Genomic DNA, 26,832 nt, shown 5'->3' on the forward strand with positions numbered 1-26,832 from the left:
TTTTCCGCCTTGCGACTTCAACTGCAGCTATGTTGACATCTGCCCGTCAAAGGCTCTGAATAAAAAGTGCAGAAAAACAGCCCTGGCAAACTCAGTTCCAGGTTTAGTAAGTCACATTGCGTGTGCTAAAATGATGTATTTACATGTTCTCCTCACTTTTTGACAGACATGCCCAACTTTCATATTTATTAGTGGTAAACACTAAATAGGTTGTTTGTGTTATTGTGTGCATTTGACAGTCAAACTTTGTTGCACAGGGTTTTTAGGTCACTTTTTTAGCACTTTGATGTGCTATCAAGTTAGCACACGTTTTTATGCAGGTAATCTGTTTGTAAATGAGGTCCTTTAAGTCTATTCATGAGAAATGTATCAAGTTTGTGATGTTGTTCCCATAAATTCTGATTTCCGATCACTTAAAAAAAGTGTTGCACACCCACAGAAATCACATCCAGTATTAGGGCAGAGGATTAAAGGCATGATGCAGCATTTGTCAAACAGGTGCAACTTGCTTTTTTATCATTTCAAACCCACTTTATCTATGTTGTCACTTTTCTGTTCAAGCCAATCTTCTTGTTTCCTATTTTTAATGTCTATTTTTTTCCCCCCCCAACAGGAGAGCCCTATTGCTCTGCACCGTTTTATATTGTACCTGTTTCTTGGGACTTGCACAAGTACAGTCTGAAGGTAAGCCACGACCTCATCTCTGCACTTTTATCTGGTTTTGGAACAGTGTAAATTTGTTTTTTATATATATATATAAACTGGGCTAATGAAATTGTGAATGAATAAATACTGTAAAACAAGTGTGCCTGAATAAATAAATAATAAAGAGGGAACCGTGTGAACTTGTTGGGCAAAGAATATTTTTAAAGTTATGTGTTTGGTCTTGGCCCAAGCATACTATGAACACATTGCTGTGAGAATTGGGCCAATCGTTTCCATGACAACTTGTGTTGAGTAAGTTCAGCTGAGGGAGCGATCGGCATGTCGAGTCAAAGCTGACCATTACTCCCAGAAATAGCCCCGGTTCATCACTGGGATTACAGGGTGAAATAGTCTGTGGCTTAATGTTTTTCTTATTGTGAATTATGAATTCATTCTGATTGTGCTTTAAAATGTAACGGTTCAATTTTACTACAAAGTTTAACTTCAATACATTCTTGCAACTTCTTTCACCTTTAAAACTTCTTTGCCCAGATAAGAGCAGAGTAAATATTATATAGAAGTAAATAGAAACCTCTCGTTACTCATTTGTTGACAACTGGTGCTTCAAACTATTCATTTCATCTTATTTCAGCAAGGGGTGTGCATTGCTATGAATCTGATGATACAATACGATATATCCCGATATATCCTGATACTAAACAATATGATATACATTGCAATATATCGCAATATCAATAATTACAAATTTCACCTTTACAAGTACAAAATGGCATGACATACAATTTATTTCATCTTTTTTAAACTTGCGAGAACAATTAAATGGTAACTAACTGTAATTCAAGTACAAATATCAAAAACAAGTGGCATGTTTATCAAACTGTGAAATTACATTTTTCAAAAAAGTTTAAGGTTTGCTTCGACAACAGATTCTGATTATGTAAAGTTCTTAAATTCTTTTTTTTTTCTTTAAAGTAACCACATACATCAATAAAAGTGACCAGGCGTTAAAATGCTATACATATGTTAGCGCAAAATTACAATTTTTTTGTCATAAAAACATGATCAAAAGAATCGATTTTAGACATTTTTTTGATCAATACGATAACCGTGCGGTGAAATATTGCAATATATCACCAAATTGATTTTTTTTCTTACACCCTTACTAATCATATCTTATCCATTTTTGTGTTTTACAGATAAAGTCATAGTCTAGGCCATATAAATCAAGATAATTTCCTCAAAAAATAAAATGTAAAAGGTTGAAAATGCTGCTCAAACGTTTGTTTTCATCACCACCGTAAATACTTGCTTTATTAAGGTTTTGTGCATGGCATTATGATGCCTACACTATAAGGATTTAGCTGATAAAATGTTATCAGCCACAGAAGTTGCAAGGTATCACAACAAAAAAACAAAAAACACTTGGAAAGTGTGGAAACAACACAACAGAATTAGAACTTGAAAACAACCCTAAATATGATTAAATTTCCCTCACAATTAAACTGAGGTTTCGTACTTTTTTTGGGTGTTTCATTTTATATTTAAAACATTTCAGTTTGTTGTTTCATATTTTTTGAAGTATTCAAAGGTATTTGAAACACAACACTTGTACAAAGGATTTACTTAGTTGACTGAGCTCAGTAGTTAACTTTGCCAAGATGAACGATAATTGTAGGAAAGTATGTCATCATTTTTTAACTGGATATTAAAGATGCTCCCACAGCCATCCAAAGTCTACAAAACTTAGCGTTGAATTTCTTTGATTATTTTCCTTCTCAATCCAGGTTTGTCCTCCTGAGTATTGCCCTTTCAAGAAGTTTCTGACATTGTAAAGTAAAACATACTAGAAATACTAAACTACACAATCACTCGTTCCAAAGTGGAGGATGGGACATTGGGGTCGATCCCCATGGACATTTTATTTTATGGAAAACTCCTGTTATTCAATGTTTTCCAGCATTGCAGGGAAATGATATATTGCTGCAACGCCGAAACCAAAAAAGAAGCCAAAGATTTAGGGCCACACTAGTTTGTTTGAGGTACCGACACCTGCATTTTTTTTTTTATTTAACCCTGTTTCCATTCTCTCCCTCTGGGCAGGCTTTACAGAATAATTCACCATGATTTGTATGAGAGCCAAGTCGTCAATGTGAAACAAAGCCTTGATTCTCTGTTACATTTGCAAGCTTGCCACTTCAACTGTACTGTCCAAAATGTTGTTCATTGCTACAATGTAAAGCACTAGGGGAGGAATGGCTCACTTTTGGCTTGCAAACTCTAGCCAAGGAGAAATCATTTGAGTGTGAATTAGTGACTTTACCCTATAGAAAGGATAAGATTACTAAGTAAAGAGCCGTGAGGTTTTCTCTGTCCTATCTGGTTTGCTTGGCACAGAGCTACGCAGTGAGCTCAGGTCTACTCAGAATCCTCCTGTGCACTCGGCTGTTTGTGTAAAACCACATGGTTCACAATATACACCCCTGTCTTGTACTTGTAGACATCGCAATCGGAGACAGAGGTCTTTGTACAGACCAGACACATGTTATGCTCTCACTGCCATATACTGCCAACTATTTCTGTTCTATTATGTCAACCAAAACCATGATTCAAAGAGTGGGTGAGTACAGAGTAGACTGTACCCAATGTGGTCTAGAACAGTGTTTCCCAAACGGGGGTACGCAATGGCACTACGGGGGTACTTGAGATTGTTAATTTTCCACTTTTTAAATATGGGGTTTTGTAATGTTTATTCTTAGTTAACCATAATCATAATGATAAAAATGATCTTGATTAGAACATGAACTGAAAATGGTCAGTATTGGTGCCCCACCAGGTGGGAGATGACCAGAAATGATTAAAACTATAGAAATAAATTAATTCAAGAGGCACTAAATACTGTTTTATTTTTAATTCTAATGGGATTCTTCTATCACTCATTCATTCCATCATTATGCTCTATAGTTGTTTTTTTTCATAGAATTCTGAGAAAAATGTTGAATTCAAAAATGAATTTCTTGGTTTGTAATCGATCGATCTTTATGGAATTTGACTCCGTTACGTCAGGTTGGTTCCTCTGTTACGACCCCCTCTAGGATGTCATGTAAAGGCTTGATGGGCCGCAATATAAACAGGACGCCACATAGAAATCAAAGGTTTATTAACAAAATCCTAAAAGTAGCAACAGAACAAACTAAAAGGGACTGGAGACCCTTGTCAAACTGAACAAAAGTAGTTAGGACACTGGGCCAGCCCTATACAGGGCCGTCGTCCCAGCGTCCACCCTCTAAACTGCAAAAACATACAAAAGACTAAAACTACCCAAAGACGAAAACAGGACTACCAGAAATCTCCAGTCCAAAGTAAAGTAACAAACTTACGAAGACTCTCCAGTGGGGAGCTGAAGAACTCTCCCCACATGTCTGCTGCTGGTCAGTTTTTGTGCCTCACTCCTTCTGGTCCTCACAGCCCTTTATACAGCTCCTCCTCCCTCTCCTACCTGATTGCTGATGTGAGTCAGGTGTGTTGGGAGAGAGGAGGATGGGCAGGCTGAGAGGCCATGAGGCACCAGCCGTAACATCTTCAAATACCCCACAGAGTTTCATTCAAATCAAATCCAGATAATGCTCTGTTTCGAAAAATGGCCCTGTTGATACTTTGCCCTGTTTAGATATCGTAGAAGCAACTGCTTGAAAATGTTCTAAAGTTCTTCTTACCATAGCTATAAATCTAAGATGACCCAAAAAATGAAATGGCCTGAAATGAGAAACCTACTTTACAACTTAGGGTTTTTCCAAGGACCTTTAATGGACCTCGATGCAACCTCAGAAAGCTCCTGTACCACTAAGTAAATTAGGTGAATAGGCTTTATTTTGTCTTTACCCAAGATGTAATGATACTGGCACTTTGATTTATTTCAACTGTCATAAAACATGTGCTTGTTACCACATTCAGTAACAATTATCACAGAAAGATGAGGTCCGTGCTCTGTGGGTTACCAGTGAACTAACTGCTAGGACATCCCATCTGTGTTTCTATTCAAGTTTCACACTTTCCTGTTGCTCATCAATGTTGGGTCCCTATTTTTTCCCATCTTTTAACAAGCATGGCTTCTGTGCACATGTCCCCATTAGACAAGGCTTAGTGACCACAGGTCAGAGAGAGACCACAGTGACAAAAACCATGATGAGGGGCCTGGGTCTAAGTTCACTTAGAGAACGAGAGCTGGGGAACGCACATGCCCTCAGCTGCATTGCTCAAAGGCTGTAATTCTTATTCTGCCTCCAGGCTTGGATATTTTGCTCTCGTATGTGGTTTTTGTGGTCTCGTAATGAAGGTCTACATAGACTCTATTATATTCTATAAAAAAAGGCACTCTGGGTAATGAAATAACTTGGTCTTACAAGCTGATATTGTCCATACTCTGTTGAATAACTTAAGTGGATGAATCAGCTTGAGTAGTTGTTTTCTGACAGATTACCCACAGAGATGAAAACATTGATACACTGCCAATGCGTAGTCCTAAAAAGAACTAAAATTTTATTGGGTTTGTTGGACATTTATTATTACTTAAAGGTAAAGTTATGTTTCTTGATTTGCCATATTTTTTCAACCCCGCCTGTCGATTTAATTGTGAACACATCTTACGCTATGACATTGTACTTCACTTACCCGTGATATCATCTCACTTCATGAATCATTACATTTTGTCCAGATTTGGACATTTGCGTGTAAAGCCCAAAAATAAACATTCACCATTTTTTTTCTGCAACTTAAAGTCTATGAAAATTCCAGAAATTTGTTGGGAAGTCACATTGCCAGAGTTTTGAGGGGCAAAAAATCATGGTAAGAATTGGGTAAAAAATGTTATGCATCTGTCTATGGGACTCTGCATCCCACAATGCAAAACCGTTCCCAAAGTGTCAATAAACAAAGTGTCTACGGCAATGACAACAAACTTTCGACAGCAACCTTTTCCGTCTCTTTTCAAGCAAATTATTTTTGATTTATTGATCTTTTAGACCTAAACTGTCTTTATCCAATGATTTTTTTTGTTTCCATTGCTTTAAGTAACCAATTTAACTCTTAAACCTTTAACATTCATACTTTAACATCCACAAAAAATTGGTTGACGACACAAGTTCAAATAAAGCTGATTTCTGTTTTGTTTTTAAATGGTTTTTAATCGACTTTGATTTCAGTCAAACTTTTCTTTGGTTTTATGTAATGCCTTGCTTCAGAAGCATTTGGCAAAAGTGCTGCCACTGTTTAAGCCACGAGATCTTGTAAAAACAAATAGATGGCAAACTGCTCAAAACAACAGACATGGGATTTTGGGAGAAAAATGCTTCTGGAGTGAAAAAAATAAAATAAGAAAGCAAATGGAAACTGTCTGACAGTACAAACAAGTCAGCCTTTTTTGTTTGCCTCTTTAATACAATTCTGTTTTTCATTCCAGATGTGGACATCCTGCAGAAGTTGGGGCTTAGGGGAGAGAAGCTGTCACACTCAGTGCCAGCAGGAGTCATTCCCTTCAGATCTGGGATCATCTTTAACCAGTGGGCACACATTGAAGCTCCACTGCAATCTATCGTTCCAGCAGCCGTCTGGCACAACCTGGCACTGGTCCTGAGTCTTAGATCACATCGGGTCAACAGTGCTTTTCTCTTCACCCTTGTCTCAGGCCACAAGAAGCTCCTTCTTGGTCTGCAGCTCACACCGGGAAATCTTGTCCTCCACACAGGACCGAACACCTCAGTGGTACTGCCTTATGAGCCCCACGACGGCCAGTGGCACCAGCTGGCCTTGGGAATTAATGGCCAGAAAGTGACTCTATATGCCTCCTGCGGAGAGCAGAATGTTCAAGCAGACTTTGGGTGGGACAGTGAGGAGGGATTAGCTCCCAAGCTTCATGGCTCCTTCCTACTGGGGCGTGCAAGCCACCAGCAAGCGTCGGCACACTTTGAAGGAGCCATTTGCCAGTTTGACCTGGTCCCTTCTGCACAGGCAGCTCACAACTACTGCAGGTACATTAAAAAACAGTGCAGGGAAGCGGACACATACAGGCCTATTCTCTCTCCTTTGCTGCCTATCCTACCACGAGAAGCTAACATCACAGCCACTGCTGCTACAACGAAACGCGGCGGGTCCGAAACAGCCAGAAAGACGACTGGGTTGAACCTCGCCAAGAGTGTTGCCGCTGCTGCCTCAGCCGTCAGATATGTCGCCCCCGTCCAAACAATAAAGATGAACCATCGGACCACTCCTACCCTTGTCCTGGGAACCACAATACCAGTCACAATGCAGCTTGGTTTAGCCTCCTCATCGCTCAAAATCAGGACTGAGACTGTCACACCCCCACTAAAGACAAGAACATCACCCACGAAAGCACCATCCCCAAAACCATCAACTCAGAATCTTTCTAAAGCATCTCCTCCAAAGCCCACTCTTCAGAACGACCCCCAAAAGACCAGAACACACAATAAGACAAAACCCACTCCTCCTGCTACAACCAGACCTAAACCCACAAAAACAAACTTGCATCAAAAAGTAGTCCCAAAGAAACCACAACCCACCGCGACCAAGAAACCACCCGTAATCCTCAAACTTACACCAACCAAAGCCTCTTTGTCAAAACCCAAGACAAATACGCTCAAAGTTAGCCCTTCAAAACCTTTGCTCTCAAAAACAGGAGCAGCTAAAACCTCTAAGCCTGTCTCCAGACCAATCAATAAGCCAACAAGCCAGGCCAAAACGACCAAGGCTTCCGGTACTGTACAACCAACTAGGCCCGCCTACAACCCTGTAACACCACCTGCTACAGATGGTTTCCAGAGCTGGGAGGTGCCACCTACACAGTTCTCTCTGCTTGCTGGACCTGTGGGAGAGAAAGGAGAAGAGGGCATGACGGTAAGGGTGACTACCAAGCATGTTAGTGTTTACATTTTGTTCAAATTAAAAAAAAAAACATTACAAGTGTTCAAATTCAGAAACATTGAGTCTATCAATTTAGCCTCTGTGCTTGTGTCATTGACAGTGCTTTTGATGGCAGTAGTGTGATTTAGATTACATTAGACTTTACCAATAATGATCAAACAGGCTTGCTATGATATAAATACCAAATTATCTTAAGAAATATTTATTCAAAGATTTATACATGGATTAAGGAAGCATCGTCATTTGGTTCCAGTGATATTCAACTTCCCCTTCCTGTGTGCACAGAAACTCTAAAGGCTGGGTGTGACGTGTCAGGTCTGACGCCTTGCCGTCTCAGCACCAGATTCCTCTGTCAGAGAGACTGAGTCAAGGTCACATGGCCTCCTTTCAAAGCAAAGTCAAGGGTCAAATTAGTCAGTAAATATTCTGCTTCCCAATGCAAGGCTGGGCACAAACTGAGTGTGTTACTTAAAGCAGGAAGTGAATTTACTTTTAAGAATAATTTCAAAACCCTATCTTTGTGCACAAGCATCTGTTGAACGTGCTTTACTCCATATTTGTAGAAATTCCAAACGACAAATTTCCAAGCCCTAATTAGGAAAATGGACCAATTTCCAGTCTCTTGTATGTAGAAAATGACACGTATTCAATAAGAAAACTTTTAATTACAGTTTGGGTCAGGGTTATTGTTGTGGGTTAGGTGTTGGCATTTGATTAATGTAAAGTAAATAAAACTGGTCCACTTTTCTAATAATGGTTTGGCATTTTGTCCATTGGAATTTGTCATAGATTCAAACTATGTAGCGAGCTTAAGCCATTATTCTAAATTTTATATTACACATAATTTCCACTGATCTCTATAACCTCACTGTAATGACACGTATGTGTTTTAATGTTTTTCTCAATGTGGCTCGGTTGTGTTCGTACTTGTACAGGAAATTTTGATCTGCGTGTAAAATAGAGGACTGGCATTTTTGCTTCAAATTGGTGTAGTGCCTGATTTTTTTTCTTTCCTTATATTTGACACACTATAATTTGCAGCTCAAGACTTTAAACTACACTGTTGAATTATGTTGTTTACTTTTTTTTTTTTTTTTACAAATTATGATTTCCAATTTCACTGCCATTACAGTGAGCCAGATGACTGACATTTAAACAATAGGCCTGAAATTATGATGGGTGGGGTCATGCTACAAACAAGAATGTTGTTTCCCAAAGCACTTTCCTTTACATTGAGCAACATATATCTTAAGTCTCAAGTAGAGACTTAAGATATATGTTCTAAACTTGATCATAAATAAACTGGATCGTAAATAATCATGAAAAAAATGTGCATTAGGATAGAAGATGGATGGATAATTTATTGTGCATGCTAACGTTACGGCTAGTCATGCATTTTTGAAAGAAAGCTTAAAGGCACACCTACAACTTACAATCTTTACCTCTTCTATTATTCACCACATTCCTAGTCCATGGATATCCTTGACAAATGTTCCATGATAAATAGTGAAATAGAATATTGGAAAATACAATAGAATACAACTTTATTGATCCCCAGAGGGGAAATTCACATTTGCAGAAGAACATATAAATAAATAAATAATTAAATAAATGAATGAATAATGTAAATTAAATAAATAATTGAATTAAGTAAACAAATAAATAGGTAATATTCCCTATGCAACCATACATACAGTGTCAAGTGGTGGACACATGGAAAACCAACATCCACTTCCCTTAAAAAGGCACATAAATTTCTATGCTTCCATAACAGAAGAATGACAAAATAAGTGGTTTTCTATTTGCCATTTACTAACTGCCATAATCAAATCCACAGCAGAGCCTTCATAAAATGAGGATAGCATATTATTTTTTTCCTACGCCACTAGTTTCTTCCACATGTGACAAACAGACAAACTATTTTGACAAAGTACATCTTCGCTCAGCTTTTCCTTTTATAATTCATCACCTCATCTGTCTTTAATAGAAGAAGTTCACATCAGTCATTCTAGTCACAAGTGTGAGGTAGATTTGTGCTAAATCAGCGAACGCTAACTGCCAGGAGAAGCAGCCTATGCCGGAATAAATATGTCAGATTCTGTTCTGAAGTCATTTTCCTCGTTTTCACTGCACACCTGAGGGTGGATCACAGCTTTCAACACTTCTGGCTTTAATTTTAATTGTTAACACAGAATATATGAGCATCAAGATGAAGATTAAATAAAACCTAATTCAAAATTTCTTGCAATTTGCTTTTGATTTAAAAAGAAAATTAAACCCAGATGAATGATTTTACTATTTTGATTTCCCAGCTGTTTTTACATATCAAAGCATAAATTATTACACTTCAATGCATGATTCATGGGTTTATGAATGTGTCATAAAGACAGCCAGGAAGTCTAAACTCTCAAACTAAAAACAGCCCTTTGTCGTCACATTGTGGTCGTTGTTCAGATTGGAAAATGCTAACAGAAGCAGAACATTTGCTCTGCTCCTGTCCGTCTTCAGAAGAAAAAAATGAAATACAATGGGAAAATGTGGGGTACTTGAAAGGAGCAAAAGACAGTCAGAATAAACAAACAAATAAGAAGGTCAGGCAGGCCGCTGGGGTGTCACAACAGATGGGAACGTCTTCTGATGTCGACAGGTCTTTAGGCCACCCATGCCATCTGTAACCAGAGGGGTGGTCTAGTCTACCATGTAGGGTAGTGTGCTGGAACTGTTTTAAACCTCATTCTGTGTCCGTGTGAATGTCCTAATGTTTATGGTTTCGTTCATCTACTCTTTTCATTATATCCATGTCTTCTATGGCTCTTATTATATAAATAGTCTCTGCTCGAGTCTGGGCAGCCATCTTGGATTATGTCGTCACCGGCACGTCATCGAGACAGGATGAGCATGTGCAGAACAACCGGTGTCATGGTCTGAGTTCACATCGTACTGAGATTGTTTATATGCTCATATGCGCACTTCCAAAAAATTATTCTTTGCTAAAAAAAAGTGAATTCATTTTTGTTTATTTTTTGTTTTCAAATTGAACGGACACGTTTTATTTGTTTATTGGATTATGTTAGGGTTAAGGTTAAGGTTAGGGTTAGAATCTCAGTACAGAGGTAAACTCAGACCGTGACAATGGAATTGAATGTTTACAAGATCGAGGATTTATTCAATTTGGAATTAAAATCGGAATAAACCAGCCACCTAAGTCGGATTTAGGTTTCATTCAGAATGGCTATTTTCATTCGGAGTTAGGTGTTTACAAGGTCAGCTTAAAGAGGATTTAACTTTTATTCTGAATTAAAGCAAAATAAAATAAATAGAATCCTTTTATTGTCATTGCACAAATACAACGAAATTGCACATGCCCCTCCCAACAACATTCAGCTAAACAGACACAATCATCATAAAAAGCAACATAAGGTATGGTAAACTATCAGATTAAAAAAATTTCCATTATATTAGTAGTGATGCTGGTGTCTATGATGTGTGTTAGTTATTTAAAATTGTGGTATAAACCAGATCACTCACTCAGTATGTTTGGCTTTAGGCTCAACGCCTGTTGTAGGTTTGCTGTTGATTTAAAGCTGAATCTGTCCTTGATGTTGTCCCTTTAAGTTCATGGCAATGTAAAAAAGAAAAATACAAGAAAAACACTACAGAAAAAGTCAAATCAGGAACTAGTTTAGTTAATGGTGAAAGCTGCTGCTTTTAACTGCATTCTTGTGTTTGTGGTTCATCAGGCATGAAACTTAACAGCACAGTAAAGCTACAGTAGCGCATCCTCAGAGATGTAAAGAGTATTGATATATCTTACTCAAGTAGAAGTACTGTTACTTGATTGAAATTGTATTTAAAGTACAAGTAAAAAGTTGCAAGTTGCTTAGTTTAATAGTAAGCAAAGTAAAAGTTACTAGTTACTTCACCCCCCCACATGTTTATTTTTGGTAATAAATCTTGCCACGGTTCCCTTGCATACACAATAAACATCAGGCTGACAGGATTGTCAAAATGTACATATAAATAAAATAACACCAATGAATTAAATTCAAAATAAATTTTAAAAGTACAAGTCTAAGTATAGCTATATTTATGAACCAAAATGTGTCGTGCAGATAACAACGTAAAAGGTAGAAACTCCAACCTGAACTGAAGAAAGTGGCTGGGCATTGATCAGACATTTCATGACTAAGAACATATTGATTATGTTCAATGTGCCTTAATAAGATCATGTAATGAAAATAGAATAATGATCACAAAAAATTACAATTTACTCATTAACTGTTGGGTGTAAAAATGTAAACAAATGACCTTACTTCTTTCAAAACGTACTTAAGCACAATACAAGTAAAATGACTGATTTAGAAGAATACTCAAAAACAGGGGTTCTCAGCGTGGTCTCACCCCGGGACCCACATTTTGCCACTGTTATTGAATTGTGACCCACTTTTTTTTAGAATTCAACCAACCAAATTTGATTTTTCAAAAATAGCTGTTCCATACTGTACAACATGCATTTGACAGCATGCCTGTCAAAAGAAAAGTTTACTTCAAAATAAAAGACAAGACCAACATGAGAGACATTGAGTATTTAGCTGTCTGCGACCCACCCAGTACAGGTCCGTGAGCCCCTTTTGGGTCCCGACCCACCAGTTGGGAATCGCTCCTCAAAAAAAGTACAAGTACCCATAAAAGAAATTTCATTACAGTAACGTGACTACTTGTAATCCGTTAATTTTGCCTCTGCGCATCCTAAAAGAGAGCAAAGAATTTCAAAAGAACTATAGAATAGAATAGAATAGAATGCTTTTATTGTCATCATACACAATGTACAACAAAAATAAAGGACAGCTCCGGTGGTGCAAGAGTACAGGTAGGAAGAAAAAAAGAGTATATTATTAAATAAAAATACAATAATTGAGTAAAATAAATAAAATGTACATATATAGGTACTTGAACCTAAACTTACACAGATTCTGAAGCCCTCCAGGTTGGTTTTGTTGGCTATAGTGACTCAGTTTCTGTTTTTCGACACTCCTTCTTTTCCTCCTATTTGATGAAAAGAAAACGAATGAGTGCAGGCCTCACAAAGGCACACACAGGGGCATTGAGTGGCACAGGAAATGACCGGTTATTCCATGTGTTTCTATGGTTTCCTGCCACTCTCGCTCCGAAGGTCTTGATGGATCAGGCTGACCTCTCATCACCTTGAGATGGAATTACCTCTGAAAGGAAAAGGTGTCACTTTTTACGCTGCCGACACAGTGAAGCCTGTGTAGCTTGGAGAAGTTCACTGTGGAAGCACACAACAGCGTCTTAATAACCACTGGCCACTTTTTGATGGCGTATGAAAGATGCAGCAGACAGATAAGCTGCTGAGGTATCCAATGGGGATTATTTGTGCACAGTGTCAGTATGCAACACTGACTGAATGATCTCTCTCCAGGGACTGCCAGGACCTCCAGGGAAGACAGGCCTGCCAGGAAAGAGGGGTCCTCGGGTGAGTCTCCTTTAGTCATTTCCTACAGGCACATCAGTCACACTTCCATATGTACATCAGCCCCCACACACTGCAGACACACATTTAGTTGTTGTCCATCTATAGACCAAGTGTTCTCAACTTTGGAGTCGGGACCCAATTTGGAGTCGTAAGACACTGGCAGGGGGTCGCCAGATGTGACAATTTAAGCCAATTTTTGCATATTTTTACCCTTTTTCTACAACTACACCAAGCAACACTTTCTCTCGCCATAGTTTTGCTCCTTTTAATGCATTTCTGCCACTTCTCCATCCAATTCCAATGTCTTTTCTACACATTTTTTCCACTTTCAAGACATTTTCGGCACTTATAAACCCTTTCCACCACTTTTCCCACCTATTATTGTTCTATTGTGTTGCACTTGTACCACAACTCTGTACAGCACTTTGTGATTTTATCTGCAAAATGCGCTTTATAAATAAAATTTACTTACTTACTTACTTACTAATGCCACATATGTTGACCCATTATTGTCACTTTTAACCATATATTTATTTTTAATCACTTTTCACCATATTTCATGCTTACTTTTGCTAATTTAACCACATTCACTATTTGACTTACCCATTATTTGCCAGTTTAAACTAATTGTTCTTACTTTTAACCCATTTTATTTCTGATTAAAATTAGGATTTACATCTTTGAGATGGCTATATACTATGGCGCAAATAATAATAAACTTACTGGATAACAGTGGATATTATTCAGATAAATAAATAAATGTGGTTCATGATTCATAGAACAATGGACCGTCATTTTGCTGACATTTTCTAGTTTCAATCACCTGCCAAACCTAGCACACACACACACACACACACACACACACACACACCAAAGCTCTCATTCCGACACACACACACAGTTTTCCAATGCAGGCAGATTGACCATATTCAGCACAAGGCTGTAAGGGCTGACCTCCCACCCCTACACATAAACAGGAAAGCTCCTATAAAGACGTTCTTTCAAAAGGCAGCTTGTGCCACAGGATGCCTAATAAAAACACTGTAAACAGACACAGAACACATGGCTGCATGGACGTTCTTACCCTGACTGAGCTGTTGAAGGACGCTGCACCAACACTTCATTGGAATCCCGTTCCGCACCAATGAAAGGCCCTCTTATTTTTTCCAAAACTCCCAAATAGATATGGGTTAGAGGGTTCCTAAAGGTGACATTGTTTTATTATTGTTAATGCTTTTATTGCTTGATTAAAAACTTGCCTCTATTGTACTATCTAAATACCACTATTGGGTAAAATATGGATGTTAAATAAAATATTGAAAGGTTTTGTTCTATTATCAATAGTATCGTGACTTTCCCTTCTGTTGCATTATAGCTAGCAAACCAGCAACTATGACACATGTGAAGGTTTGCTGTGTTGGTATTAATATAAGTCTATACATGAATGAGTAAATGTGACGAATGTGGTGATAAAGCAATTAGGAAAGTCTAAATCTTATGTCTACTGTGACATGCAATTTGTTAGGATACTATGATGCTAGCAAACAAAGAAAATTCAAGCTAGCTCCAAAACACTACTATAAATTATCGTACGTTTTGTCTCCTGGGTTATTCTTTTTTCTTTGGAACAACTGTTGGTGTTTGTTTCTTTGTTGTTCTCTTTAGAGGCCAATTTTGCTTTGTCATTGTTTGAATGTTAGCACTTGATTAGCATTCCACTCGAAGCAAAACTGCATGTAATAATGCATGGAAACCTGATTATTTCCATGCATTTATTAAAGGATTAGATAAACCTTGGATATTTGTGTAAAACATATAATGTCAATATCAGCTTTGTTCCTAAAGCACATTTTAACACCAAAGGCTTACCAAAGTGCTTTACAATAAAACAAAACAAGCAAAACAATAAAACAGATAAAAGGTAAAAACAAGTGCTGCCAATGGAAATAATTTACAATACAAGCTATAACTATTTAACATAGACAAAAACTAGAAAAAAATACACTTTTTTTCTACGTTACAAAATACATACAAGTTGTAGTAGTTGAGAGCCAACCTTGACCCTAACCCAAGCACTGCATGATTTATGTTGTACCTCAAGAAAAGCACAAACGTGAAAAACATGTAAATGTCTGATGAACAAGAGAAATTGACTTTATTGCTTTGAGACCAAGATTACTACTATTTATATTTGTGTGAATGCTAACCTTTTTCTATTTGGGAGATTCGTGTTTAACTCTTTAGAGATTCACTATTTCAATCTTAACTATGTCAATGTCCTGTAGTTTAAATCATGACATTGGTTTAATAGGTTTAATAAAACATGCCAAATCCATAGAAGTTGTGTGAGTTTTTGAAGCTAATCTTGTTTAGCTTCACCAAATGTTTGTTTCATAGCAGAACTTTTCTGTTCAAGTTCAATCTGTCGTTAAAAAAGCCTTATAGTGTTTGCGTTAAAGCCCATTGAATCAGCACTATGTATCGACCAATCACCTCATGCTGATTTACATCCTGAAGCCTCAGACGTGGCCTTTGTCAGCCACAGCAAACCAGCTGTTCAGCTGCCTGTGGCATTGTAAGTGGAAGTGGTTAGTTTACAGAGCACAGACAATGAAAATAAGCCTTTTTTTAAAAAAAGATAAACACCACTTGTGAAGGCCGTTGCCTTTAATGCTACCAGGTCACATGTAAACATACCGGCGGTGTCTGCAACTGAGCCCGCAATTATTTTTGTTTAAACGTAGACACACTACTATTGTGTATCTGCACTTATACACACACTAGTCCCACGCTGTGCAGGGCAGACATATGTGGCTGTGTTTATGAGCTGCCTATATAAAAAGACAGCGATGTTATGGCGGTTTCTTGTAAACAAAAGCATTTATCAAATTTTATTGCCGCAGAAGCCATGTGCATGTACAGAGATGCTTTGACATATTCAGACACATGCTCTAGTTTTCCATATAGTGTCTCCTCCTGAGGCAAAGGGGTGTGGTTTTTATCAGTTTATTCACTTGTTTATCAAAATAATAATTGAATCTATGGCTGTGTTTGAAATTGCAACGTACTACACACTACACATTGTATATTATATACTATAAGCAAGGGTGGACTGGGACAAAAATTCAGCCCTGGCACTTTGTGTCCAGACCATCCCTCTACATTATCAGTGGACATTATTAAGTCAGTGATGCTCAACATGTGGCTTATTATGTCTTCATTTTAATTATTATTGAAACCATAAAAGGGGGAAACCTTTTAACCCCTTTTTATCTATTTCCTTTTAGCCATTTTGCAACTTCATTTGTCCCAGTTTTGCCAATTTTCAAAAAGTTCTGACACTTTTTTCAGACTTCACCTTTTGCCAATGAATATCCATTTTTTTTCAGATTTTTTGTCCATTTTTGCAGATTCCTTTTCACACTTTTATCAAATTTTTTGTCCTTTCTTTAATTTTTTTTTTCTACCACTTTTCATCCAAATAAACTGTAATTTTTTAACCGTTTTTGACCACCTGTTACCATGGCTGCTTACACTCGTTCGTCAAAAAAACCCTACATCGACAGCCCACCGGGATGATGCCCGGTATGCCAGATGGCCAGTCCACCCCTGACTATAGCTATTACTATATGATGAGCGTTCCCACTGAAGTATGCTTCTAAGTTTCCTAAGATGCATTTTGAACCTACAAGGACAAAAACCTGAAGCACGTTGAATATCTCTGTTGATTCTAGTCGACCACTGGGAGCAACTTAGGGTTCAGTGTCTTGCCCAAGGACACTTCGACACATAGTCAGGTACTGGGATCGAACCCCCAACCTCTCGATCAGAAGACGACCCACTACCACCTGAGCCACGGTCGCCCACAATGACCAAGTAGAACACACGTGTCAAACTTAAGGCCCGGGGGCCAAATCTGGCCCTTCAGAGCATCAAATTCGGCCAACAGAAGAAAGTAAAAATGATAGTAAAAAAAATCATTGTGTTTTACCATTTTGTCTGAAATTGTTAAAAGATATTTACATTGTTCCAAACTCCTGCACTTTTCTTCAAAATATTCCACAAAATATTAAGAATTGGTCACAAAAACAAGAACATGTAAAGTAAAGATCCTGCAGGGACTGATATCTGTCACGTCTTGCCTTACATACTTTATGTATCATTTATACCTGGAACTGCAAACAAGGGCGCATTCATTTTAAAATTACTTGTTTTCCGGTCTTAAATCTGCGGCCCACTTGATATATATACCATATTTGGCCCCTGGACTAAAATGAGTTTGACGGCCCTGAAGTAGAATATCAACATGTGCAATGCATCATGGGGCGGATGAGTATGACTAGTGTGCCCACCGTGCAGACTTAAAAAATGTCCTGATATAGTATGCATCCCGGTATTTCTCACGTACTCAATCTTTTCATACAATCTAATGTGAACACACTACATACTAATTAAATTAAATCGGGGCTTTCGCCTTAGTATGTGTAGTATGAGTAGTATGTTTGTATGCGATTTCGAACACAGCCTAGAACCTAAGCTGTTAGCGGCAAGCCTGTTAGCCATTGTATGCTAGTTGTTCTGTTCATGCTTCTATAATTCATTAGGAAATAATTCTCCATCGCAAATTTAGCTTCTTTTGGAAGATATTTCTACGTGATCAGGGGTTTGTACTTGTTTAATTAGTACTGGCCTTAAAAAAGGGAAACTTAAAAACATCAAATGTATTTTTGTTACATGATTAAACAACACTTTTTTTTTTTCATCATATGTGTATGCGATTGTGAACACAGCCTAAAATGATGTGATTATGTGTTTTCAGGCAGCATTTTTAAGTATCCAATCGGGGAAAACCAATGTCTGTTGCAGCTCTGCCTAATTTCTGCACGACTTTCTGTAGTCTTAGATTACTGGAAGTCTGTGTGATGACACACAGAGCACCATTGAGCCCAAAAGCACCCACCCATGAACCTTGACCTATGATCTCCCACATGTGAGTGTGAGATGCCGTAACCATAGCAACGGACGTCAGTACAAAGGGTTTTTTTCTGAATGGCGGGTCCAGGCTTTTTTTTTTTTAAAGTATGTTTGTAGGTGTGTGAGGATGACGGTGGCACGAGGGTGTGAGAGGAAGTGTGGAGCACCACAAGGCCACGGGCCTTTATCCGTCTGAGGAGCGGCAGTGTGTATGTGTCTGGAGCCTGCTGGGTCAAAAGGGTCTTTGTTTGAGTGGGAAAAAAAATCTCTGTCACCCATCTTTCCTCATGCTTCCCTTCTAAACTCCTCCTCTGTCACTAAACTAACCCCCCACCCCTCCTTTCCTTCACCTGCACACATTCAGATTCCAGACAGACACAGAAAACTGGAAAAAGAAGAGTGGCTATATCCTATACTCAAGTAGAAGTACTGTTACTTGTTGTACACAAGTACAAGAACAAGTTAGTCATACATAAAATACTCAAGTACAAGTAAAAAGTAGCTCAATTAAATAATCCTCAAAGTAAAAGTTACTCGTGACTTTCACCTCCCACATTTATATTTGGTAATAAATCTCATGTATGAACTGAAAAAGGAGACGACGACATCTTGCACTGAATTTATTTTCCTCAAAGGCATCTGTATAAAATGTGCAATTCTCTTTTAAATAAATTCAATTCATAATTAAAAAAAATAAAATCTTAGGCTTTAAGTATAGCTACATTTGTGATATGTAGAACAGTGCCATACCAAATGTGGGGAACAACATAATAGGTAGAAACCTGAACCTGAATTGAGAAGGAACATATGGATTAAATCAGACATGGGAAACAGTCTAATTTTATGCAGCCCCCAAAGTAAACATACAACATTGCAGAAAAATACAGTAAAATACAAGAAAAAACAAAAAATGGTACACTTTAATACACAAAATTACTCCAAATAACACAAAACGACAACAAAAACTCTCAAAATTATTCAAAAAATATACAAAAATACACAAAATGACTCAAAACACATACAAAATTACAAGAAAAAGACAACAAAAGTACACAAAAAGAAAATAAAAACACAAAAAATGACTCTGCGAACCCACAGTACAAACAAACGAGCAAAACAACAACAGAAATACACAAAAATTACTTCAACAAACCCTAAATGACATCATAAATACATAATGACTCCAAAAAACATTTTTACAGGGTAAAATACACAAAAGGACAACAGAAATTACCAAACGCAATCATAACAAGCAAGACAACAACAAACATACATAGAATGACAGAAATACACACAAAATTACCATAAACACACTTTGTTTTGTGGCCCCTGCTGTGATAGTAGTTGCCCACCTCTGGATTAAATAAATAAATAATCACAAAATAATAATATTGGGTGTAGAAATGTGACTAATTACTTTACTGCTTTTAAAACATACAAGTAAAATTACTGATTTATAAATATACTCAAAATGAGCACAAGTACCCATAAAAGCAACTCAATTACAGTATTGTGAGTACTTGTAATCCATTACTTTGACCTCTGATTGCTGCACTATGTTGATGCGTGAAGGAGGCACATTTGGTTTTTAGGAGGTTCCGATATCTCAAATATAAATTGTGTGTTTGCCTCTCGTCTGGAAAATGACTCTAATAAGTTCCTGCATTTTCATACCAACTGTTATACTTTGAGTTTACATCCTAACTATGTCATCACCATTATGGTTCATTACTGTTAAAGTGGTAAACGCATGAATCAAAATTTAGATTACAGTAGCTGGCGTTCAAAGCTTTCCCCCATTTCCATTTACTTTTTACCATCTGCTTTTGTTATTATGAGGTTTAATTTGACATTAAGTTGCAGATTCCTGGCTTTTTCCCTCGACACGCTTGTAAGACTTTAACAAACAGTGAATTATTTTCCTTATTCCTTTGAGGCAAAGTTAATGTAGTGTGTGTGTGTGTGTGCAGACTGTGATCTTTAATTATGAAGACATCCAGTAGTTTCACATGCTCTCTTGATCTAACATTAGTTAATCAGACATGCCCCCTTCGGCTCCTATTTGGCACCGCACCAAACAAGATGATTTTTATCTTTAAAGCAGAGGATGTAAAGGCATTTAAAATGTATTTTATGAGCTGCTTTGTTCAAAGTCAGATCACGTTTACAGTGTAGCTCATTAAATGGCTTCGTCTACAATATTCCATGTGGGTGTTTGACACTGAAAGTGATGTAATGCATCACACACAGTGTGAATATTGGCTCTAATAAGGTAATTAAGTTTTGGTATATTTAGGAGCAGGTCTGACTGAACCACAGACGTGTTAAAAAATTAATATCGAGGCCACTTTTAAAGTTTCCTACAATTTTCGCTCATTCTTGAGTTGTAATGAACTGCACAGAACTCGCAGCTTTGCTTCCACAGAAGCCACAATGATTGGTGGTTTTGACTTACTCCACCCTGGTGTTTCTTAATTAGACACCTGCCAAGCAGAAAGAGAACATGAGAAACGTTGGTGCCAGCCTGTGCCTGTACCAGAGCACTGGCACTGCCCAGTCGGTGGTCAACCACAGGGTTGATTGTGAAGCTTGTAATTCAGGCTTGTCTTGTTTGCTGAAAGTTTATTCTAGGAAACAACAATATCCATAACTCTAAGTGGAAGCAACCACTTTTGAGGAATGCAAAAAAACAAAACAGAGGAGAAAAAAGCAATAAAAACCTTGGGACAAAATTATTATGATCACGATATTGAGAATAATTTCAAGTTTATTTTGTCTTCTTTTCTTAATAATATGTTCAGGTTTAATTTGTTCAAACAACTTTTTTTTCCAGGAATAATATGTTAAGGTTTGATCGCTTTCATCAAAGTGATCAGCAGACGCCTCTAAACGAACGAAGACTGACAGTTGAAACATGTCAGGAGATCAAGGTGGATTTCCTGAGGAACAGTTGTACGAATAAGTGAAATTGTCAGGTTGGCCACGCTCAGTAACAACTTATAAGAATGCATCAAAGCCATCAGAAGATGCCTCTGAGGAAGACTGCAGTTCAGCAGCCGAAACATGTCCGGAGATCAAAGTAAACTTCCTGAAAAAAAGCGTCTGAATAAATGCCATTGAGAACTTTAAGTTTGACATTATATTTAATGTAAACATGTCTTTGTGTATCTATTTTTATATTGAAATGTTCACCGTTTTTTATTAAAGCAGGAAAAAACACCCTTTTAAGTCATGTTTTGTTAGGCCCTTTTCATATTTTCAGACATAAACATCAGTTACAGAAAAAGGCATGGATGTAGTCATGTCTGCACCCAGCCAGTCTGTCTGTCTGTTTTTCAGCTTTGCTTCAAAGCGTTTTTCAGCGCCCTATAACCCAGACCAAACCCCGACATGTCTCCTTTTCTTCTTTCTCTTTGTACAAAACCAGGATTTTAATGTCAAGGTTTTGATGCTGCATCACAGATCGCCAACATAATAGTTTGCTGAGTTGTTTTGACTCATCCTCAAAGCAACGCAACGACCCAGCTCTTAAAGCATTTGTGACTCTTTTTCCACCCTCTCTGACTGGATCAACCCCTGACCCAGGATAGGGGTTGAGGTTAGGGGCCCTGATGGTGCAACACCACGTGGAGGGCAGGGGTGAGGGTCAGTAGTCCACCGGAAAAAGTCACTCAGAGGAAGAAAAGGCAGACAGTCAGACAGATTGATGAAAGGCAGACACATAGTGGCCCTTCATGGGTCTGTCTGACTGTTCTTCAAACCAGAGAAAAAAGTAGTACATATTCGTTTAGCTTTGCTGCAAATCAACCCCCCCAATGGGGATCTTTAGACTCAGTGAGATGCTCACATTTCTAATATACTACCACTTTGAATCCCTCAGTGTCTGGGTTCATTTCTTCAGGAGCTGCCAGTGAAACTAACACTGGAGAACAAATTGAAAATGTTATATGAGATTATCTGCCATACTCATTAAGACCTAAAAAAATGTGTTTTTGTTTTCGTGTGTGTGTGTGTGTGTGTGTGTGTGTGTGTGCGTGCATCAGGTCCCAAAGGTTGGATGAGTATTTATGGTGAGCATGGGGGTGGTAGAGTAGTGTGGCGGTAACAGGGGGAGACGGAAAAGCACTTATGCTAAAAGGAGTTCCAGAGAGCCCCATTTTCCATCAGCATTTACCCCCAAACTGCTCACTACACGCACACAAACACACACACACATGAACACACACATTGCTGATGTAAAGGAAAATAGGTTAGGAAAGCATAAAAGAAGTTGAGGCTCTCCAGACAGTTTCCGCCCCCTTCTTCTAATTCTTCTTCTTCTTCTTCTCCTCTTGTTCACAGTAGCAAGTCGGCCTTCTGTCTCAGCTCCAAACCAATCTGAAGATTGATTAAGAACAATCATGTTTTGATTGCATTATCCTCTTTATGGCTTTTCCACAGGGTCCTCCTGGTCCCCATGGAAACCCCGGTCGGTCTGGTCCACCAGGGCTCAAGGTACTCTTTACTCATGAGAAACAAGACCACCGTTCTTCAACCCTGTTAGGAGCTTAGCTGCCACATTAAACACCTCTGTTATTATACACCAGCCTCACAAATCAGCGTAATGTGCGTTAATGAAGTTCTCTCACAACCGAATTTGAATGATAATCCCACACGGATGTGTTCACGTTGGGATTTTTGTTTATCAGTTGGAACTCATAAAGAGGAACAGGGGCAATGGAGTTTTATAGCTGAAGAGTGAAGGCCATCTAAGTTCACAACAGGGCTGACATTTGACTACAACTGCTGTATGAGTTTAACATGTGCTGCAGAGGTCAGTCTCAGAATTCCCTTACACGGTCCTAAATCAACCCGTGTTTAAATATGTGAATTTTCCATAAATGCTTAAAATGCAGTTTCACGTTTCACAACCTCCAGACCGATTTCCTCTGGAATTTGTCCCTAAAGTCGAGGCTACAAGAGGCACAAACGTTTTAAAATAATGCAGATTGTGTGATCAGTCACTGTTTGACTTGTTAACAATTTGAGCAATAAAATAAAAAGGTCTGTTTGAACTACAGGGTGATTTATCTGAGCCCCAAGAAAAAAAAATACAAAGTGTTGAGAAGTAGAATAAATCCATCGTGTTTAAGTGTGTAAGAAGAAGGCGAGTCGGCACATGACAAATTCTCTGCGTCCCTTCTGTGATTGTCTGGACGGGTGATGTGTGTCTCAGCTAACACCCTCGACCTTTGACCCCGTGTGCTTAGAGCACAGAGTAGGGACCAATACTTGTATTTTAAGTGCATTATAAAAACGTCTTGCACAAATGACCACTGCGATGACATTTAGTCCCGTACTCTATCCAAACGGGCGGAGGACAGCTGATAATTTTATCACCTTTGATTGGCTCGGTTTGCGTTCAGAGCGCAACTTCTTATCCACTCCAAACAGCCTCTGGAGTAAAGACTTCTCTCGGCAGAAAACCAGAAAACCGAAGAAAAGGTTCTCATCTGTGGGTCAAAGTGAGCGCTTAAGAGTGCTCAAAGACTTCTGCCTCCTCCGTTTGCTTTTTCACAACCTTCAACAATGGAGCAGCAACATGTTGACATACGTTTGGTGGTTTTAAAGCTCTGTTTTGAACCGTCGCTGGTTCTCCCACAATCCTGTGCGGTCTACATCATTGCCAATACTTCCTGTGTTTGATCTACTCCGAGAGCGGTTGTGTTCATGGTGCACCTAATTGTTCTAGACTTCGATTGGAAACTCTCCATGACCGACAAAAACAATCACTCTAGAATTCACCTCTTTGATCTGCTCTAGGTTTCATTTTCGGAACATGCAAACAAAGTCTAGAGTGTTTTAATCAGTCAAGGATCTGTCTGTGTGAATGCACCCTCACTTACCCCATTGCGTTTCATCCACATCAGATCCAAATGGCGCATTTCAACCGACTGTATCTATATTAATGGGAATAGAAATTCGTTTAAAGCTTTTAAAGTGTGAATGATCATGGTACCATGATCAGGATCATTGATCCAGATAACTGCTAATATCTGGAAAAGAGGAGATTTGACGCTTGGGAGAGGTTTTTGCTCGCAATGTACGGTAATTGTTGTGTTAAACTCTCTTGTCCTTGGTTCTGGTCAATGCAGGTATTGACGCTGACTCGCATTTCCATTTAGCAAGTAGATTGATTATCTGTACGTTTTAATGAATGAAAGAAAAAATTTTACCGGTAATCAACTTTTAAAAAAGGTTTAAAGTGGTTGTGGTTTTGGTAGTTTAATTGTCCTGTCTTATTAACCACCCCCACCTGAACTTGCATTATGTCCACATATGCCACAAAATGGTATGGACTTTTCTGAAACTTCCGAGTTTAAAGTGTGTAAGAAAGAACACATAGACAATAAAAGACTCGGGAAAATGAGCATGGGTTTAAATAATTCCACAGTGAATAAAGCCTTTCCAGTGCACAGTGGTGCAGAGCATGCTGTTTGTTCTACCTGAGGAGTGTGTTGAAAGAAAAATTATGAAGTGTTTGAAACCTTCAGGGGGTGCACCTCCATCTTTGCCCTTTCATCGGTCATAAATGAAACAAAGTTGTTAAAAGAACCGGAGTCTGAAAAAGGAGTGCTGTAATTTCCGATCCCTTGCGTTGAGCTTTGATGTGTTCGAGCCTCGTTATTGTTACCTGCTGACAATAAAGTTTTCTAGCCCTAAGCAAGCGATTGCTCAACCAGTTTAGGTTTTTTATTGGTATTGTTTTGGGATTTATGGATGGAAACTTTGATACATTTTTTGAACATTAATATAGTTTTACTCTGTTTTGATAATCAATTAGAAGCTGTCATTTTCTAACAAGTGATGTTTTTGTGGTGTTTCTCTCAGGGTAAAAAGGGGGACCCTGGCTTCTCACCTGGACCGGCCCCAAAAGGAGAGAAGGTATTTAATGTGTTTTTTATTGAAATGCAACAAATAGTTTTGTACATGGTGAAGATTTTGGTGAGCAAGACAAATAGTTTTATGATTGTTTTTGTGCAATAAAGCATTTTCCAATCTTCCATGTTTGACCTTTTTCTGGCTTTGTGTTGCAGGGAGACCCAGGAATCATTGGTCTTGTTGGAGTTATTGGCCAAGAAGGTCGAAAGGTAAGTTTGAACATCTCAGATCTTCAGAATACATGACTTTGTTTGAGTTTCTTTGGTTAAAATGCAAGCGAGCAGCCTTAACAGCGTGTAATTTTCATGTTCCCTTTGTGCAGTTTTTATGTATGCTATCATTTGGAAAAATCCTGCTTTTCTTCACTCCTTTCTGATTTTGTGCTGCGCTCACCATTCCTTCCATATGTTCCCAGGTCTTAGTGTTGGCAGCCAGGATGTCATTAGAGATGAAGGGGTTTGGCTCATGTTAATGGTTGAATTAGGAGGACTGGGAATCCAGCACTTCTATCAAACAAAAATTTGCTAGATTGTTCAAAGCTTGAGTGATTCATGAGTGGAGGACAGAGAAGAGTTGGCTTGGGTTCCTGCTAGATGTGAGAGTCATGGGTAGAGGCTGTTGAAGGGGAAAGTCTGAGGTGTTTATGAAGCCACATTCATGAACGTGTGAATGCATTCCTCTGTGCTTCTGTTTGTGTGGGCATACAGACGCCGTCAGAAAATAACCAGGAAGAAGCATGCTTGTTTTGTGAGTGGGAGGGGGGGTGGGGAACTTCAGTCATTTGTGGTAAATATAGTGTCTGGCTCAGCAAATTTGGAAAAAACTATGATTCAACCGACATTGGCAAGCAGAGAACAGCTCAGCATGTCCTGTATTGTTGAGCAAAAAGTTACTTTTTTCACTGTTGTCTCACACACAGTCGCAGTCAAACACACACACAAAATCACAATCACCTTCACCTCTATATATTTATCAAGAGAGTGCAGTTAACCTCTAACCCAGGTTATGAAGAGCAAGAAGTCCAACCTGCACTTTTATACTCTTATGCAGCAGTGTTTATTTTGTTGACTAGAATTTTACATCCTCAATATGCACAACTGTAGCATCACATTGCACTCTCACCATAGAATAGTCATCTTTTCCCAACCCCTTCTATTGTGCTACCCTAACTCCCTCTTCCCTGTTCCCTTCCCCCTCACCAAGGTGTAACACTGCCCTCTCTTTTTATATCCTCCCTTTAATTAAGTTTTTCTTACCCTTCTTTAGGGAAGGCTGGTGATTCTTATATCACATGACAGCAGTCATTTTTATTCTCAAATTGGTAAATTAACTCTCACTTTTTTTTTCAAAACCTGGTCAATTTTCCTCAAATTATTTCATGAAATTTTCCCAAATTCTCAAAATCTGGGAAATTTAATGGAAAATCCTGCAGGGACTGACCTACTCATACTTTATCATTTAAATATCATTTATATGTGGAGGTACAAACCAGGGCACATTAATGTTGAATTTTGTCTTTTTTCCATCTAAATTCTGTGGCACACTGAAGCTCAAACTAGTCTGTATTTGGCTCCTGAACTAAAATGAGTTTGACACCCCTGTTCTACACATTTCATACTTGTATAGTTATGTACATGTTTGCAGCAGATGAAACTGGAGTATCAATCTTTTTCAACTGGAATCATCCATTACCAATAACAACACTGTTAATATTGATATTTTGGATCGATCTGTTGTGGACTAATTGCAAAATGGCATGAAAATTTTGGGGCAACGCAAAATTTTGATAGAATTGAAAGGCAAAGAAACACTAATATTTTCAATGAATATTAGAAATGAAA

General features: G+C 38.3%; 1 protein-coding gene across 2 annotated transcripts in view; it reads left to right on the forward strand.

Annotated features, from left to right (window-relative positions):
* Nucleotides 1–26,832, forward strand: part of col27a1a (collagen, type XXVII, alpha 1a) — a 133,302-nt gene that overhangs the window by 43,210 nt on the left and 63,260 nt on the right. For both annotated transcript variants that reach the window (XM_028462745.1, XM_028462744.1), the window contains 6 exons: nucleotides 614–684; nucleotides 6,122–7,572; nucleotides 13,043–13,096; nucleotides 22,511–22,564; nucleotides 24,941–24,994; nucleotides 25,147–25,200. In XM_028462745.1, coding sequence (XP_028318546.1) covers nucleotides 614–684; nucleotides 6,122–7,572; nucleotides 13,043–13,096; nucleotides 22,511–22,564; nucleotides 24,941–24,994; nucleotides 25,147–25,200 — 1,738 coding nt within the window. The remainder of the gene's footprint in view (nucleotides 1–613; nucleotides 685–6,121; nucleotides 7,573–13,042; nucleotides 13,097–22,510; nucleotides 22,565–24,940; nucleotides 24,995–25,146; nucleotides 25,201–26,832) is intronic.

The sequence above is a fragment of the Gouania willdenowi genome, chromosome 12 (assembly GCF_900634775.1).
Source record: "Gouania willdenowi chromosome 12, fGouWil2.1, whole genome shotgun sequence".
Lineage (NCBI taxonomy): Eukaryota > Metazoa > Chordata > Actinopteri > Blenniiformes > Gobiesocidae > Gouania > Gouania willdenowi.